Source organism: Lonchura striata, chromosome Z, assembly GCF_050655825.1.
Source record: "Lonchura striata isolate lonStrDom1 chromosome Z, ASM5065582v1, whole genome shotgun sequence".
In the NCBI taxonomy this organism is placed as follows: domain Eukaryota; kingdom Metazoa; phylum Chordata; class Aves; order Passeriformes; family Estrildidae; genus Lonchura; species Lonchura striata.
The window spans coordinates 86,071,446-86,088,957 of record NC_140740.1 but is presented as its reverse complement, the minus strand read 5'-3'; the positions used below and the strand labels follow the sequence as shown (position 1 = coordinate 86,088,957).

General features: G+C 50.0%; 1 protein-coding gene and 1 long non-coding RNA gene across 3 annotated transcripts; one reads left to right on the top strand and one right to left on the bottom strand.

Moving 5' to 3' along the window:
- Positions 1–599: 599 nt before the first annotated feature.
- On the bottom strand, positions 600–10,629 carry LIPG (lipase G, endothelial type). Of its 2 annotated transcripts, XM_021545521.4 has the most exons (10): positions 10,348–10,629; positions 10,069–10,241; positions 8,901–9,080; positions 8,205–8,316; positions 6,863–7,087; positions 6,214–6,456; positions 5,680–5,800; positions 4,883–5,101; positions 3,734–3,826; positions 600–2,170 (listed from the first exon to the last, which is right to left on the bottom strand). In XM_021545521.4, the coding sequence occupies exons 1-10, from the start codon at positions 10,433–10,435 to the stop codon at positions 2,149–2,151; spliced, it is 1,476 nt and encodes a 491-aa protein (XP_021401196.2). In that variant the 5' UTR covers positions 10,436–10,629; the 3' UTR covers positions 600–2,148. The 2 variants fall into 2 exon arrangements, with proteins under 2 accessions (XP_021401196.2, XP_085423958.1); XM_085567832.1 differs by lacking the exon at positions 600–2,170 and having other exon boundaries at positions 2,642–3,826; positions 10,348–10,604.
- On the top strand, positions 7,008–15,295 carry LOC146763918 (uncharacterized). The gene is made up of 3 exons (XR_014951635.1): positions 7,008–7,118; positions 12,586–12,639; positions 13,120–15,295. It is a non-coding gene; the product is annotated as an uncharacterized LOC146763918 (long non-coding RNA).
- Positions 15,296–17,512: the final 2,217 nt, after the last annotated feature.

The window sequence follows — 17,512 nt, the reverse complement described above, 5'->3', positions numbered from 1 at the left end:
TCCAGCCTGGCAGCAGCTCCATATCCCCCCATCTCCTAATGTTTTGTGAGGAGCATCTCTACAGGGCACTTGTAGATCCAGAGTGACTTTGCCCCATTCCCGAAGGCCCTCAGTGGTGGGAGCATGGAGAGAACAGCTTGGACTTGGCCACACAGAGGAGCTGGGAAGGAGGAGGAAGGAGGGTGCGTACCTGGCTGAAGGTCTCAGTGCAGGGAGGAACAGCTGTCATAACTGTTCTGGCAAGGGATGTCAAAGCTTTTGGTAGACTGCTCTGCACAGCTCCTGACAGGAGGGGACAGCCAGGGGGGTTGGTTTCTGCTCCCAGGGAACAGGGACGAGAGGAGAGGGAATGGCCTCAGGCTGGGCCAGGAGAAGTTTGGGCTCGAAATTAGGGAAAATTTCTTCATGGAAAGGACTGTCTTGCCCTGGCACAGCTGCCCAGGGTGGTGGTGTAGTCCCTGTACCTGGAGGTGTGTGGATGTGGCACTTGGGGCCAGGGCTCAGTGATGCTCTTGGTAGTGCTGGGGGCAGGGTTGGATCAGTGTTCTTGGAGGGTCTTTCCAACCTAAGTGATTCTGTGATCAATAATAAGACCTCACTGATTTTTACAAAGCCCTTTATTTTTGATCTCAAGGCTCATAAAAACTGCTACTCAAAACCAAAATGTTTTAAATTTTACATATGTACAATATGAGAAATAAATTATGCTTTAAGTCATACAAAAACCACAATATACAAATAGGGCTTTGAAACTTCTCTAAGTATGGCATGGCAACAACTCACCGATACTTACCAAAGGCTTCCGTTTTCAAAGTCTTTGCATAAAACCATGAAAAAAATATCCCCAAATGTGCTTGCTTTGGTTGGAATGAAGTTCTACAAAAACTGAAGAGATTTGCAGGCTTCAAAAGGACTTGCTAAGACTTCAGAACTCAGTGCACCACCATTTTTGAGATTGACTTTCTGCAAGCCAAAAGCTCAAGGGTGGCTATACCAATTCTCCTTCCAGAAAAAGGAAAAAAAAAAAAAAAAAAAGGGAAAAGCAATAAAAGAAAAAAGCAAGCAACCAAAACAAAACTTATTTCACCAGCTAACCAACTGACAAAGGCCCAATCTGCTGTAGCAAACAGGACAGCTGCGGAGTCTGTCCAACTCAAAGCCAAGCCAAGATCACCTGGGACCAAGGAATCCAGCTGGGGTGTTGTGACAATTGAGGGCAGGATGTTTGGCACTGAAAAATAAGGTCTCAATTAGGCATTGGTACTACAACAGCTCCTGAGCAGAGGGGAGCACATTCTCAGAGGTTAAAAGGAGTGGTGCAAAGCTCTCCTGAGGCAGCATGGTGTTTTGCCTTCCTCCATTCCTGTGGTCAGAACAGGGGCAGCTTCTCTCTGCCCCTTAAAAGGAGATCCCCAGGACAGCCCCACTGGGGACACTGACCACGCAGTGAGGAGCAGCTGCCACCACCACCTGCACCACGTCCTGCCCCAGGCACAGGGAGGACAGAGCTCTGCCTTCTCATCGGGCCATATGTCAGGCAAATAGACATTTCAGTATCAGAGCAGATTCTTTTTAAGGCAAGCAAAGGACAATTTGAAGTTAAGTGGCATTGTGCTTATCCCCAGCCCTTCCCTGGACAACCCCACACACCTGACCTGTGCTGGTCTCACCTTCCCACAGCCCACAGTGCTACAGGACCGTGGTAACCCCTACCCTAGGTGCTAATTTGTTCTTGGCAGCTCTGTCACCCACAGTCTGATGGGTAGTCAGCATGGTTATTTGTCTTCCCAACTCCACTGGCAGGCAGACCAGAAGATCATTGCTGAGGTCTCAGTCTGTGAAGATCTCATCCATAGTCCTGGTTAATGGGGAGCAGGGAAGGGAAAATGCAGCGTGTAACAGGTCATGGTAAGGTTAAATGCACAAACCAGGCTCCTTGGGAAAGGGAAAATAGAGTTTTAGTTATTCTAGGTCTAGGACCACAGTTCATCAATTGCTCCTCAGTTTCTTGCATCCAATTCAAGATGTTCTGTCCTGAAGAGCTAATTTCTTTAAGTGCTACCAAGCCAGGCTTCTCCCAGAGCATCTTGCCACCTGTGTGGTCTTCATGCATCTAGGTTGCTTGGTTGTGAGTCTTTAAGGAAGCCTTCAGAGCAGATTTGAGACAGACCTGGGGAAAACAGAGAGGAAAAAGACACCTAGTTAAATGCAGAAATTGATAGGAGTAATGAAGGATTTCTAAGAACTCATGGAATGCCAAGAACAGGTTTGGACAGCACAGGCTGGTGTTTTATTCTGCAAAAGCTGCCCTTTGCCCAGTAGCTACTCAGTGAGAGTGTGCAGCAGACATTATGCAGGCTGCAAGCAGAAATTACAGGGCTTGAGCTAGACCCTGCCTGTGCAGCTCCATTTGGGATGGACAGATGTTTGCAGACTCAATCTCTAAGGAGGAAGCTATAACATTGCACTGACTTGGCAGAAACAGCCGAACAACAAGTAATCACTCATGATTTCTGGAAGGAAGGCTCATTTCCTAGAAAAAATGGTGTGCTGGAACTGAGCTCAGCTCCTCTGCCTCATGCACAAGCTGCACTGCACGAGAAAGCAGGAAGGGCACATCTGCCAGCAATTCAGTTTTATGGGGGGTTACCAAGTAGCATATCAAAACAGCCTTTTATTGTACCTGCAGGAATGTTTACTCGATCTTTTGAGACTCATGGCAGAGCAACAAGTTCTTGCACAGGAGTTTCATTCACAGAATTGTTTACTACCGTGGATAGCACAGCTTGCTGGTTTCTGCCAAACCTGGAATGAGACCAGCTTGCATTTCTGAGCTGAGTTCTGCTGCCCAGGAAGGCTGTGCAAAGCTCGACTTCCACAAGGCTCTGCTAGCCCTAGCAAGCACTTTGTCCTCTGGATTAGAAGTGACAAAGCTCCAAGTCTACAAACTGAAATTTAAGAGAGGGCAAAAGGCTGGGCTGAATCCAAAGGAAAGTATCATTTAGTCAAATGAACAGGAATTCATTCAAAACATGACCAGAGGCAATCAGGTTGCCACTGCTGGGACCAGACTTTCTGGAAGTCATGCTCTGAGGGGTGTCCTTGTGTCAGGGAAATTCCCTAGAGGTTAGGCAAGGTTGAGCTGCTTTGGCAGTGTCAGTCAGCACTCTCCTGAACCGGGGGAGATCAGCAGGCCTGGAGAGGAAGCTGCAGGAGTCAGGGCTGTAGCACCATGGCAAGTCCTCGCTTGAGTCTTCCTCATGCAGTTGAGCTCAAACTTTAACCAGGTGATTTCTTGGCAGCCCAAGGTCTTCCACCAGAATTTGAGGCAATGCCCTGCACTTCTCCCAGCTTCCCCCTGTTTTACAGGGCACTTAATAAATGACTCTGAGTTACCTTTCCACTATTGCACAGATCTGGGGCATTGGTGGCACCTTAGTTTAGCACCTACCACAATTAGGAGCAAGGACAGTGATATACCCATTGTGCAGTAAACATGCAAAGGTACAAGATGACAATCCAAGGTCAGAAAGAAGAATAATATCACCTACTTAGCAGTAGATATGGCATACATGAAAGTTAAGTCTGATAGCTGTGAATCTTAGGCTAGGGTTTCTTATATTTTTTGAAAGAAAAAGAGCTATCAGGAGTCCAAAAACACAAAAAGAAGGTTCCACTTATCCCAGCCAAGCCACATGCATCATACAGACTTTCTCTTGACTGATTTCCATACCTTTTCTGCCATTCCTCTGTGCACTTCACAAACCAGAGCTCTTTGCCAGGAGATATACTGGTTAGCTGGGAGTCTTCCACACAGAAAGCAAACCTAGGAAGAGGAGGAATCAGAAGTCAAGGCACTTGTTGTCTCCTTGCTTAGCAACTAACAAGTAACAAGGACTGCAAGATTACTCTAGGACAAGTTATTTAATTAGACAACCATCCCACAGAACATCTTATACACCATCACCCCCTTGAGTCGCTGTTTTATTTTCTGCTTCAATATTTTACCTGGGGATCTTTGCTTCTACTACCCCTATGTTTCATAGACACCAGGATGCAAAGTACCTTACAGATGACAGGTGATGCTTATTTAAAGCACTGAGAAATGTGGGAAATTGTCAGATTTTGACACATCTGGGTTACCTTCAGAACAACATTAACAGAAGACATGGGAGTACTGTGCTACATGCCTGGGAATTTTAACAATTTTTGGATGCTCAGGTAACTTTCCATTTGCAGAGAATCATAAAATCAGAGAATGGTTTGGTTGGGATGGGACCTTAAAAATCATCCCTGCCATGGTAGAGAACCTTCCACTAGAATTTTATGGTCAATTCTATGTTCCAGGGGTATGGGCTGGATTTGGAAAGGCCCTTAAAAATCCAGCCCCACCGCCAGATTCCAGAATTAACAATGCAGTGCTTGAGGGGTTGGTGTCACCATGTTACTGGTTGCAGTTTTAGGTCCTGCTGGTTGTGCCAAACCAGCATATTAAGCCTGTAAATAATAGCCATGACCATCCATGTTTCAGTACTTTTGGTGCTCAGTACTTTAACGCTACATGTACAATCTAAACCAGCTTGAAGCACATTAATTTAGTCCCCAGTGGATCCCACAGTATCAAAATAAAGCATAAGAATACCCCAAATCTGCTCTGTGATGACCAGTTTTGCTTAAAGCCTGTTTGCAGTGCTGGACAGTAACCTGCTCTCCTACACCACGAGAGAGCAATAGCTGGTGACACCAAAAAGGAAAGCAGCTCAGGATACCAACTGGGGACCATCCTGGATACCAACTCAAGATTCAAAGCACTGCCTTTTTTTTTCTCAGCTCTGGGTTGAAGTTTCAGGGCAGTTCACATGCAGCCTAGGACAATTATTACCTCAGTTGTGTTTCCCCAGATTTCACACGTATTCGTCTGATGTGGAGCTCCTGAGAGGAATTCACAGGCCTGTACCAGTAGCTCCTCAGCTCTTTCCACAGATCATACCACGACTGAGATGTCCCTTCCCAGGTGAGCTTTATTTTCAGAAGTTCACCCATGTCCTCTTCAGTATAGACCAGGAAGGTGTTCGTAGCATTTAGGCCAATTAGATCAAGCCTGGAAGAGAGGCAGAGACTTGGCATTTTTTCCTCATAGAAGCATGCCAGATGCTCCTTTGCTCCATGCCAGGAGTTTAACAGAGCCCCTGCAGCTTATCAAGTGCTGCACATTCAACTGTCACCAGTTAATTACTGATTACACCGACGGGAGCTCAGATAGCTGGTTCCACACAACACAATGTGTACTTAGCTTCCATAGCTTAAAGGTGGGTTTTGTGCCTGGTCTTTCTTTTGGGAGAGGCTAAATGAGGTCAGCAGTGCCTCCAGAGACATTTCAGACTACGTCCAAATGGCAGGGGGCAAAAACAAACCAACCAACCAAATAAACCACACACACGAAAAAGCAATGAGCCATGAAGGCTAACAGGGGACTGGGCACATTAAAGTGTTCTCAATTCATCCAGTAATAAATTATAATTAAGCTACTGAATGAAAAGCTTTTTGGAAAGATGATGAAGTGAGGCTTCTAGGCTGGGATGCAATGCCAGTGTTAGCAGAAGAAAAAGAATTCTGCCATCCTGTGTAGTCCCTGTGACCTTCATACTTGGGTAAAAACACAAATGGCAGATTACTTACATTTCTAAGGAGAGGGGCTCAGAGTCTCCATTGGTGCCATGGAGAGTGACAGAGAAGGTGGGATCAACCTCTCCCAGGCCCTTATAGCTGAAGACGTGCATTTTCATCTGGTAGTGGTAGACTGGAGAGAAAGAGAGAGCAGAGATGGAACCAGCTGTGCAAAAGGAAATGTTGCTCAGCACTGCTCTGTGTGAAATAGTGCTAGCTAGCAAAGACCAGACCCTTCATTTAGTGAGGCAGCGCTGATCACTTTTTCCTGCCCTTACTGATTACAAATTTGAGTTTTACACAACACCAGCAGCCGGCCCACCCTGAGGACAGCTCCCCAGACCTTACATTGCTCTGAGGCTGAGTTTTGCAGGTGAAGCACAGCCCTGCTCAGAGGGCAGAGTGTTGTTGCGGGTGGATTCTGCAGAGAGGAAGGAGCACAGTGATGGCAGAGCACGGCTCTGGGGAGATGCTGCTCCTCCACCTCTGCCTCCTTCCCAGCACCGACTCTGGGAGGCTGTGCTCCTCCTGGGAGGGGAAGCGTACCTTTGAAGGGCATGTCAGCCCTGGTTTTCAGGTACATCTTGCTGTTCCTCTTGTGCCGGATCCTGCGGGCGTTGTAGCCGATGCCGTTGCAGCGGTTCTTGCGGCAGCTCAGGCAGATTCCCTTCTTGAAGCGGCTGGAATCGGTGCACTGAAACGCGAAGCTCTGCTTGTCCTGGTTCACCAGGGAGTCCACGAAGAGGTGCACAGACCGCTCGTGCTCGCATTTTACAACTTCTCCAATTGCTAGAGAAGCAGAGTTGTAAGGGATACACTTGATTTAAGCAGCTGTCTCCCCAGTAGCCCATAAGATAAAGTGAGCTACCCCTTTCTGCAGCCCGGTATGAGCTGAGCAGGCCAAACTTGAATAGTTTTCCAACAGCAGCAATTCAGGAGATCAGTGGGAGATGCTCATTTAGTCCCTCCCATTAAGAGCTTTAAGAGGATCCTAGTCCCAGCATAAGACCATAGACTATGATCAGGTGTTGGGATGGGAATGTGCTTCATTGTTAAAAGCATCTATAATTTCTAGCAACTATCTCCAGAAGTACAGACAGTTTAGAAGGACAAAATAGTTTTCTTTCCATCAACCCAAGTCTGTATGTGAGAAGTCTATGCTTTTGACCACAGGCAAAAGGTAAAGAGAACTTACTCCCATAGGCAATGGCTCCCAAGACATCACTTAGGCCACAACCAGGCTGGAAGTCTCCCCCGTTGGGGTAGATGTCAAGGTGTCCCACAGGCATCTGGATCCCAATGCTAACACCCAGTGTTTCCCTGGTGTAGGTGTGAAGGACATCCACAAAGTTGGCATCATCAGGGGAGAGGCGCCTGCTGGGGTCCACTCCTTCAAACATGGGGCCGGCAGGATCCAAGCCTGAAGTCAGAGACAGAACACAACGGGCCAGGTAAGAAATTGGGCTGTTTCATACAGAATATGGCCAGAAACCTGCTGCTGGCAAGTCTCCTCACCAGCTGATACACAGACAGTCCCAGCCTCATTGTTGGTAGTGTCCCTCAAGATGTCTTCACCACAGGCTCACTGAGGAACCAAATAAAGGTGTCTCACTCCACTTTTGGGACAATACAACCCAATAGCAGCACCATGATCAGATTGCCTGTTGGAAGCAAAGAGCCTTCACCAGGTGATGGTGAAGAGATGATTCAAGAGACAGCTCCAAACACCAGAGGAGGTTTAACACCCCAGGGACAGCTGGCAGGCCAAAGCTGTCTCAGTGACATTCAGTCTGTTTTCAGGCTGCACATATGAAGGGACTAACAATTTAAGCAGCAGCCAAGAAATACCTGCATCTGAGATCCCATGATGGGTTTGGGAATGCTCTGTTAACCCCTGAGCCTCACCCCTGACCAGAAGCTGTACTCCAGAGCATTTCTACCACTTGACTGTTAGGTGATTTTTTTTTTCCTCAATTAACTAAATACAGGTATTTATTGCTAGGCTGTGTGCAATTCTCACTCCCAGGGTCACATATAAATCCTTAATGTAACTCCTTGTACTATGCCCTAAGTTCTCACATATTGAAATCAGCTTTCCTCTGGAGCTGGAAGCAAACTCTTCAGATATTTCCAGAATGACTTGATTAGACTTGATTTTTTTTTTTTTTTTTTTTTTTTTTAATCAGACATCCTCTGGGACAAACAGCACCCAATAGCTCTCACTTCCATTAGCTTATAAGCTATAATTACAAAAACACTATCACCCAGAGGAATAGCATTTGGATAGTAAGAGCTTGAGCTGGGCTTGTTTTGAACCCGCATTTAAATTTAAACAAAGCCAGGACGAGTTTGTCCTGGGTAAAGTTTTTTCACCGAAGCCTTGCTATAACTGATGTGAAGAGAACTGTGCTTTCCACTGCTGCCCCAAGTAGAAAACTTATCATTTCTGGAAGAAAAACACCAAGACAACATTGTAGCAACACAAGAAACTCACTTCCAGGAAGGACAGGGGAGAAACTGCTTAAAAAGCCACTTGCCTGTAATTCTGCCTATAGTGCCATGGACGTGGTTACCAGCAAAGCCAGCCACATGGGCACCCAGGCTGTACCCAATCAGGTGGACATTCTCAAGCTTGAACAAGGGGTTTTCCTGCAAGGGAAAGAAAATGTGAGAGTTTGATCCCCTCTCTTTCACGGCAGCTGGTGCTGCTTCTGTCTGCAGGAATACAAAGTCTAGTTCTGAGAAGGGATTGGAGGGAGGGAGCAGATAAGGACGTTTCATTTTGTATTTCATCAAAACAAGTGGAACGGTTTGGATGGCACTCGTGGCTTACCCGTTTTCCAGCCCCGATTGTGATATTCTTTATCACCAAGATTAAAACTTTCCCGTGGGAGCTGCCCTGGCCTCAGGTGCCAAGTGCAGCACCATGGAGCTCTCCTCTTTCCCTGCCCTCCTGCCGGGCCAGTGCTGGCTCTGAACACCCAACTCCCGAGCCCACATTGCTCAGGCAGCACTCCCAAACCTGAATGCACTTCAGCACCACTGACCCAAGCACGCTGCAAGGCAGCATCTCCAGGAGGCAGGGCAGCAGCACTGCAGCTATGAGCCTTCGCCTGGCCAAGCCCTGGGCTGGGTGTTTCAGCACAGCCTGCCCTGCTGCTGAACGCTCTGCAGCCTTGTGCAACAGTCCCTCAGCGAGCATTACAACAGAGGCTGCTCTCAGCTTGCACTACCTGTAACCAGTCAAGCAACCTCGCTATGGTTTTTCCAACAATCTGCGTGTTGTTCACGGCATCGGTGTAGAGCTGGTGGGCAAGAGAAAGCCAGTCCACCACGACCACGTTGGCATCCTTCTCCCTCTCCCGCAGAGCGGACACCAAGCTGTCAAGCCAGGTTTCGAACATGCCACTCATCTAGAAAGAGATTCAGGTGTCAGTTTCCAGCTTGCAGGACCAAGAAGACACATCCACAGTCTCGTTATTTGCATGGCATTTACATTTGCTGCTCCAGCTGCATGCTGCTCCTCTGCAAGCCCCACTACCTCTCAGCAACGCAGTAAGAGCATGCATGCAATGGAGTAAGAAAAACAGGTTTTGAGAGACTCTGGCTGTAATTACCCAGTTGCCTTCTAGGGCAGAAGGGAGAGGCATTCGTTACGTGCCACCTTATCACACTTTTTCTCAAGAGTTTCAGAAATTCTGATGGATTGCAAAATTATTCACCAGACCTGGCAGTGCGGTTTGCATAAGCCCTGGCAGAGCTGATAAGCCCTTGTGCCACACACTCAGCCTCATCAAATTTAGAATTAAAACCTTGATAAAGTCTGTGTGCCCTCTTGCTTCTTTATCAAGGAGTGCACATAGCAGACGTCAGGACTGGGCACTCAGCTATGATTACAGAAGGGCTACACACATGCCTGTCAAGTCAAGTGTCACATTCATAGTGGTCAGTCAGTTGGATTTTAGTGCCATGTTCACATTATACAGCTAGGAAGTGATCTTGAGCAATTATGAATGAGTTGGGTGATTTCAGAGTTTCTAAGCCTGACCCCGAACACTTTGCTCCAGCAATCTCAATAGAGGTGCATCTTTTAAGAGACCATTGTGCTCAGAACATGAAAAGTTTTCCCAAATTCCTGTAGTCATAGAATTCTAAAATGGTTTGGGTAGGAAAAAGACCTTAAAGATTATCAAGTTTGAACTCCCCTGCCATCGACAGAGACATCTTCCACTAGACCAGGTTGTTCAAAGTGCCATCCAGCCCAGCCTTGAACACCTTCAGGGATGAGGCAGTCACAGAAATTCCTGAAAATAAATATTCTGGAGACACAGCACATTTACAGGGCAGTTTGTTCTCTCTGAGTGGGCAGACTAAGCATTGCCCAGGATTCTTCACACTTACCGTCCAGCCGTGAATGATGAAGAAGGTTTTAGCTGTCACGTTGAACTTGCAGTCCTCCAAGCACTGGTGCTGGCCGATGGCGAGCGTGCAACCATCCTCACCGGCGCCCGGCGAGGAGCGCAGACCGAACTTCACCCTCGCCTTCTGCGCCGGCACACGCTCCGCGCTGCCATCTGCGAGCCAGCGGGAGAGAAGGGTCAGCAAAGCGCCTCGGAGCCCGCCTGCCCCGCGGGGGGACCGGCGGCTCCGCCGGTCCCGCGTGGCACCGCGCTCACCCACCTCCAGCCGCGGGCAGCGCCGCCTCCGCGCCCCGCGCCGCGATGCACCAGGACACGGCGCTGCACAGCAGGAGGAAGAGCCTCCTCATGGCTCGGGAGGGCGGCCGGACAGGGAGGGCTGGAGCAGAGAAGGAAGGAAAGGATGGGTGGATGGATGGACGGACGGATGGATGGATGGATGGACGGATGGATGGGTGGACGGACGGACCGACGGACACACGCGCGCCGGCGGCGGCGGCGCCGCTTTAACAGTGGCACCATGGCGGGGCGGGGCCAGCGCGCCGCTCCGATTGGTCACGCCTTCCTGACGTCACGGATGGCATGAATGGGAGGCCACGCCCAGAGGGGGCGGGGCCACGGGGGTCCCCAAAGCTGGAACCGCGAGGGGCGCGGGGGACATGTGGGGGACACAGGGACCCCGAGGGGCACGGGGGACATGTGGGGGACATGTGGGGGACACAGGGACCCCGAGGGGCACGGGGGACATGTGGGGGGCTCGGTGGGGTCACAGGGACCCCGAGGGGCACAGGGGACATGTGGGGGACACAGGGACCCCGAGGGGCACGGGGGACATGTGGGGGACACAGGGACCCCGAGGGGCACGGGGGACATGTGGGGGGCTCGGTGGGGTCACTGGGACCCCGAGGGACACAGGGGACATGTGGGGGACACAGGGACCCCGAGGGGCACAGGGGACATGTGGGGGGCTCGGTGGGGTCACAGGGACCCCGAGGGGCGCGGGGGACATGTGGGGGGCTCGGTGGGGACACAGGGACCCCGAGGGGCGCGGGGGACATGTGGGGGACACAGGGATCCCGAGGGGCACAGGGGACATGTGGGGGACACAGGGATCCCGAGGGGCACAGGGGACATGTGGGGGACACAGGGACCCCGAGGGGCGCGGGGGACATGTGGGGGACACGTGGGGGACACAGGGACCCCGAGGGACACAGGGGACATGTGGGGGACACAGGGACCCCGAGGGACACAGGGGACATGTGGGGGACACAGGGACCCCGAGGGGCACGGGGGACATGTGGGGGACACAGGGATCCCGAGGGGCACAGGGGACATGTGGGGGGCTCGGTGGGGTCACTGGGACCCCGAGGGGCACGGGGAACATGTGGGGGGCTCGGTGGGGTCTCGGGGGACATGTGGGGGGCTCGGTGGGGTCACTGGGACCCTGAGGAGCACAGGGGACATGTGGGGGGCTCGGTGGGGTCACTGGGACCCCGAGGGACACAGGGGACATGTGGGGGGCACAGGGACCCCGAGGGGCACAGGGGACATGTGGGTGGCTCGGTGGGGTCACTGGGACCCCGAGGGGCACAGGGGACATGTGGGGGGCTCGGTGGGGTCACTGGGACCCCGAGGGGCGCGGGGGACATGTGGGGGACACAGGGACCCCGAGGGGCACAGGGGACATGTGGGGGGCTCGGTGGGGACACAGGGACCCCGAGGGGCACAGGGGACATGTGGGGGACACGTGGGGGACACAGGGACCCCGAGGGACACAGGGGACATGTGGGGGACACAGGGACCCCGAGGGGCACGGGGGACATGTGGGGGACACTGGGACCCCGAGGGGCACGGGGGACATGTGGGGGGCTCGGTGGGGTCACAGGGACCCCGAGGAGCACAAGGGACATGTGGGGGGCTCAGTGGGGTCTCGGGGGACATGTGTGGGGCTTGGTGGGGTCACTGGGACCCCGAGGGGCACGGGGAACGTGGGGGGCTCGGTGGGGTCTCGGGGGATATGTGGGGGGCTCGGTGGGGTCACTGGGACCCTGAGGAGCACAGGGGACATGTGGGTGCCTTGGTGGGGTCACTGGGACCCCGAGGGGCACGGGGGACATGTGGGGGGCTCGGTGGGGACACAGGGACCCCGAAGGGCATAGAGCACATGTGGGGGGGTCACAGGGAGTCACCCCGAGGGGCACAGGGGACATGCAGCCCTGTGTGGGGAGCTGGTGGGTTTTTGGGAAGGGTGCTCAGTTGTGCTGACCCCTCATGCTGCAGTCCCACATGCCTGTGGGGTCTCTGCTTTCCATCTCCACCCCCAGGGACCTCCAGATCTTCGCCACTTGGGCCCTCTGGACCTAACAGGCACAAGATGCTTCCCGAAGGGCATTGCTCGACTTGCAGCCCACTATATTCTGCAGTATGTTATTGATATCATAAATAATTTTGGACTCAAAAATTAACTGTTTATTTCTACTTTTTTATTACTTTTTACCAGTTGCTGATGTGTGATAAGTTATTTCACTTTATACTGCTGCTGTCTCACCACACTGTAAGATCATGCTCTGGGGACAGATGATTTTCCTGCTCTCTTTTTCATCCCCTTCCTCATCCCCGTGGCCCCTCTTTCTCTCCAAATTCACAGAAGAAATGAAAGACAGAGCAGCCGGGTAAAGAAAAAAGGTGTAGGGCAATGATGGGCAAAGATCAAAGATGTGTAGTGGAGCACCAGGATCTGTGGATGCTCATGGTCAAAAGGAGAAAGTCAGAGGATCTGCAAAAAGTTAAAAATTGCACACTTGACATGGGAACTGGTGTGTTTGTCTCTGGTTTTGGGAAGGAAGGAAGGAAGGAAGGAAGGAAGGAAGGAAGGAAGGAAGGAAGGAAGGAAGGAAGGAAGGAAGGAAGGAAGGAAGGAAGGAAGGAAGGAAGGAAGGAAGGAAGGAAGGAAGGAAGGAAGGAAGGAAGGAAGGAGAGAGGGAGGGCCTCTTTGGGGATCAGTCCTAGAGCCTCTTCATTTCTCACTTTGCAGCATGAATACATGTTCTGGAATCTCCTCAAGCATACCCTGATTCCAGAGGCTGGAGATGATGCTCATGGTCCACAGGGAGCATGGGATTGAGCAAAATGTCCTGAGGATGCAGCCTCTTCTCTGCAGCTGTGTGGTCCCTCTTGAGAAGCAGCATCCTGGCAGCACTGACCTAAAATAGAAAGGACCAAAATTTTTCATCTGCTGTCCACTACTGGACTTACTCCTACAGGAAATGAATCAGCCAAGCCTCATCACCAAACACCTCATCATTTAAAACATTTCTGGTGCCGACGAACCCCTTCCAGACTGCTGACCACCACGATATTATCATGGTTTAACCACGATGTCTTCTCATTCTCCTTCTGTTGTCTCTTGCTATTGTAAAGCTCCTGCTTTTGTCTGTGCAACTCCAGCCTCTGGGAGGGGAGTCTTGGTCTTTGGCTTCCAAGAATGACAGTAGCAGTGAGAATAGCTTAGCAACAGCAAGGAAAAAGTGCATCAAAATAATTCCTGGCTGCTTGGGCTGAAGGGTGATGATCACCTGGGGAGATGCTCAGGGTCTGTTGTATGGGCATTGTATCAACTCACAGAGTGTGGCTCGGCACTGACCCCTATGTAACCCTCGTGGCCTGGGGTGAAGGAGGCTCCCACCCAGAGCTGCTTGGAAAATAGCAGTCCATTAAGCCAAATAATTCTAAGGAAAAATTCCTAGTTTTGATTAATTTTGCACTGGAAAAGATGTCATGGCCCCCAGATGGAATTTCTGGATAATGTAGTAAGTAATAAATAATAAACCTGGGTGAAATGATAGTAATCCACTTTACAAGATATGGAAGCTCAGGAATTACAGCACTTGTAGGGACGTTGGAGATTTTACCTCAGCAGGTGTGAGGGGGCAATGCCTGCAGATATAGTGGCTGCTCTGGAGGTGTCTTTCTGGCTCTCTTCCTCTCTCCCTGGCTCCATTCCTATGTGATTTCCTAAAGGTCTCAATTCAGTCCAAAAGCAGAAGAGGAATGTTTTTGAAATCATGAGCATTTTCATAGGAAATAGAAAAGTGTTTCCACTCAGCTGTAGTCACAAGCTCTTTGCAGGTGGGTGCTGGGTGGCTGAGTCTGGTTTCTTCTTCAGCACCAGACATGGTGAGTCAGGGCAGAGTCATGAAATGTGGAGGTAGAAGGTACATGAGAGGAGTCAAGCTTCTTTTAGTAGCAAAAGCTAAAATCAGTATGGTAGGTAAATTAAGATGCCCAAATATTTAAAGGTCTGAAGTCTGCGGTGCTCTCAGAGAAAGATTAGACAGGTTTCACAGCAGCAGCATTTAATTTGAGAGGTTTCCACACCTATGCATCCATCAAGGAGATACTTTCAATGCTGTTTTTATACAAGAGCATCTCAAACCTGGGTTGTGGTCAGTGTCTTCTGCAGGAGCTCAGCGTCCCTAACAGAAAGGCTTTCAAGGAGACTGAAGTTAGAAGACTTCTGCAAAATAATTGTCATTAATGTCTCTTTTTCCCCGTCTTTAAAATTAGCATGCAGACACGTGCTTTCCTTGCTGAAATGACATCACCATTAAAAAGCTGAGCATTAAAGGAAAAGGGAAAACCCTTCATCATCATACCACCTCTTTAGAAACCTGCAGAGGTAGAGTAATTCTGATGTGAGTGGTTCTGGAGATAACACGGAAAACTCACAACAGCCTTTCGCATGAACAGCGCTGCCAACGTTGCACCCCTCATCCTCCCATGGATGACCTGCAGTGGAAGGAGCAGCAGGGAGAGAGTTTTGCAGCCCGGGACAGAGTACCCTGCTGATATGAGTGGCTGCAGGAGGGATTTGTACAGTATTCCTGTGGCTAGGGCTGCATCCTCTTGTGTTCACATTGCTGGGAAGGCACAAGTGGAACACCTGGCCACACCTGTCAGGGAAAAATTGTGACTCCTGGGCTTGTGAAGTGGTTAGGGACAACAATGGCATACCACCAGAGTTAAAGATGCTCCTATTAAAAATTTTTCATTTTGAACAAGCTAAAGAGAGATGTCACAACTTTAGGTCAGATCTTCAGTGTCGGGGTGTATTTAAATACCTGAGAGTGTTTTACCCACTCTCCATCCTTCCTGCCTGGTTCTTCTTTTCTCCAATAAAAGAGCAAGTACGATTTACAGGATAGGAGGAGGGGAGAGACAGGGATCTCTCCCTCTCTGTGTTTTTTTTTTTTTTTTAAAGTTATAAAACAGCTACTATGTTCAATTACAAAACACAGGCAGTATAATCCAATGGAACTAATGCTAGTTTCCCACATGGCTCCTTCTGTCTGATTTGTTTCTGAGATGACAGAGGAGGAGAAGTAGTGAACAGAGAGAGGGAAGGGCTGCTTGGATGGCAGCAGCCTTGGGGTGTGCTGAGCTGGGGCAAAGGCCTGGCAGGACCCCCACATCAGATGGGGATGCAGAGGTGACTGCACCCCCAGAGGTCTGATATTCTGGAGACGCAGCTCTCCAGTGAAATATCATCCTGTGTTAATCCTTGTATCACCCTGTGCCTGCTCAGCCCTGGAACTCTTGGTTTGTCATCATCCCATCACACCACAATAATTTTATGCTTAATGCTTGCTGCAGAGGGTAGGGGGACATATTATTTCTGCATCACAGTTTCTGCTCTGGTTGTTTTTTGTTCTGAGAGTGTCAAACTGGTGTGAAAACAGGCCATGGTATCTTTGTTTCACAGCCACCCCTTACCCCACAAAGTTTTGCCTTTCCTCCTCAGCCTTTCAAATATATCCCCTCTATGAACACACTTTATAGGACCAATACTTCATACCCCTGTGTAGGTTTGTTTGCTTACAGAAGAGGCTAATCTCCACCAGGTTATGAAATCAGCTCACATGCTTCAGTGGCCTTACCCACTATTGATATCCCAGTTCGATCCCCGTTGAGCTCTCTTTGTTGGAGGTAACCCCTTCTCCTACTTCTTCTAAGCTGATTTCTTAAGCCACCTCATTCAAGTCCCACATCCCCATGGTATTTAGATGTAGTAAAAATGACTGGGAGGAAAATAAATGGCAGCCAGCAAGCCCACTAAACTGTCTGACTATTAATGGTCCTGTTAGTTGCAAATTTACTTTACCACAAAGCCCCCAGCATGTAATCCTTAGATGAATGCCTTTGATTGTGAGGGAATATTTACAGCTGACCCTGCCAGCAGTCTGCAAACCTGCAATGGGCCTCCTGTCCCACATTAAATCCGCTGGCATCTGTTCCTGGGTTCTTATCAAACACATGCTCTGTTGGTGCAGTGTTTGGGCTGTAGTGCTCACGGATATGGTGGGCCTTGAAGAATAAATCCCCGCATTCCTGAGAAATGCTAATTCTTGTGAGCGTTGTCACACAGGGTTACAGTTTGTACCTGTCTCCAGGCATCGCCATCCACTGGGAGGTTTCCAGGAGGCTTTGATCCCTGCTGGCTGCCCCCTCCCCATGGCAGGATCCTGGTCCTGCCTCTGGACCACCCTTCACCAGAGACAAAATTCTTCTTCCTTCTTCAAAGTTCTGCCATTTTGCCAGACATATATATAAGCAACAGGAATGATTTTTATGATGGCTTTTATCTCTTTTAGCCCCTGACAATGTCTTGCATGAGTCCCTGGGATGCTGTGAGACTCTTCAAGTGATCTTGCCCTCCTTTAGCCCTGGCAGGGCTGTGCAGGAGCTCAGGCTGGAAGCCAGAGAGAGCTCTGTGTGTCCTGATGCCTGTTTGCTGTGTCCAAGCAGACAAGTGGAATTCAGCTTGTCATTCCCAGCATGTCTCATGGTCTGTGAGACAGATCCAGGCTGCTGGGCTGCTTTGTGTCAGACAGAAGGCCCGGTGGTGTGTGGTGGGCCTGCTCCATCCGCTCTGCAGACAAGGATGCCTTTAGGTCCGTGCTGAGGGATGACACATATTTCTCTCTTCTTACGCTTTTAAGCAAAATTCACAGTTTTTCATCTAAGCTGGATGAATGCTGAGCATGTCTGGGCTTGAACATGGACTTGGAGCCAAGTCCATTGGCAGTGCAGAGGTGTTGTGGATGGCCAGAGGGATATTTGTTTCTGCTGCTTTCTGAGGTCCTGTTTTGGTAGGCTTGAAGAAACATCTCAGAAGTTTGTGATTACTTGATCCTTCAGCTGGTGGATAGTGAGACCCCAGCAGAGCTTCTGCTTTAAGTCTCCTGCATCCAGCAAAGAAAAAATACTAAAATAAGAGGAGCCTGGGACAGCTAGAGAGTCCAGAGAGGAGTTTGTAGGGCAGCTGTTTGCTTTAGGGATGATTTTAGAGTGCATATCCTTATCCAAAAGCTTTTTCTTCAAATCTGCAGGAATGTTTGGTCCAAGTGTGGAGTGGATGTGGTAGCAGC

Coding starts and splice junctions, on each gene's coding strand:
- LIPG (XM_085567832.1), bottom strand. CDS start 10,435: ATGAGGAGGCTCTTCCTCCTGCTGTGCAGCGCCGTGTCCTGGTGCATC. Junction 8,317..8,900: donor GGTTGCTTGACTGGTTACAG/GTAGTGCAAGCT, acceptor TTTCCCTTGCAG/GAAAACCCCTTGTTCAAGCT. Junction 7,088..8,204: donor CACTATAGGCAGAATTACAG/GCAAGTGGCTTT, acceptor CTCTGACTTCAG/GCTTGGATCCTGCCGGCCCC.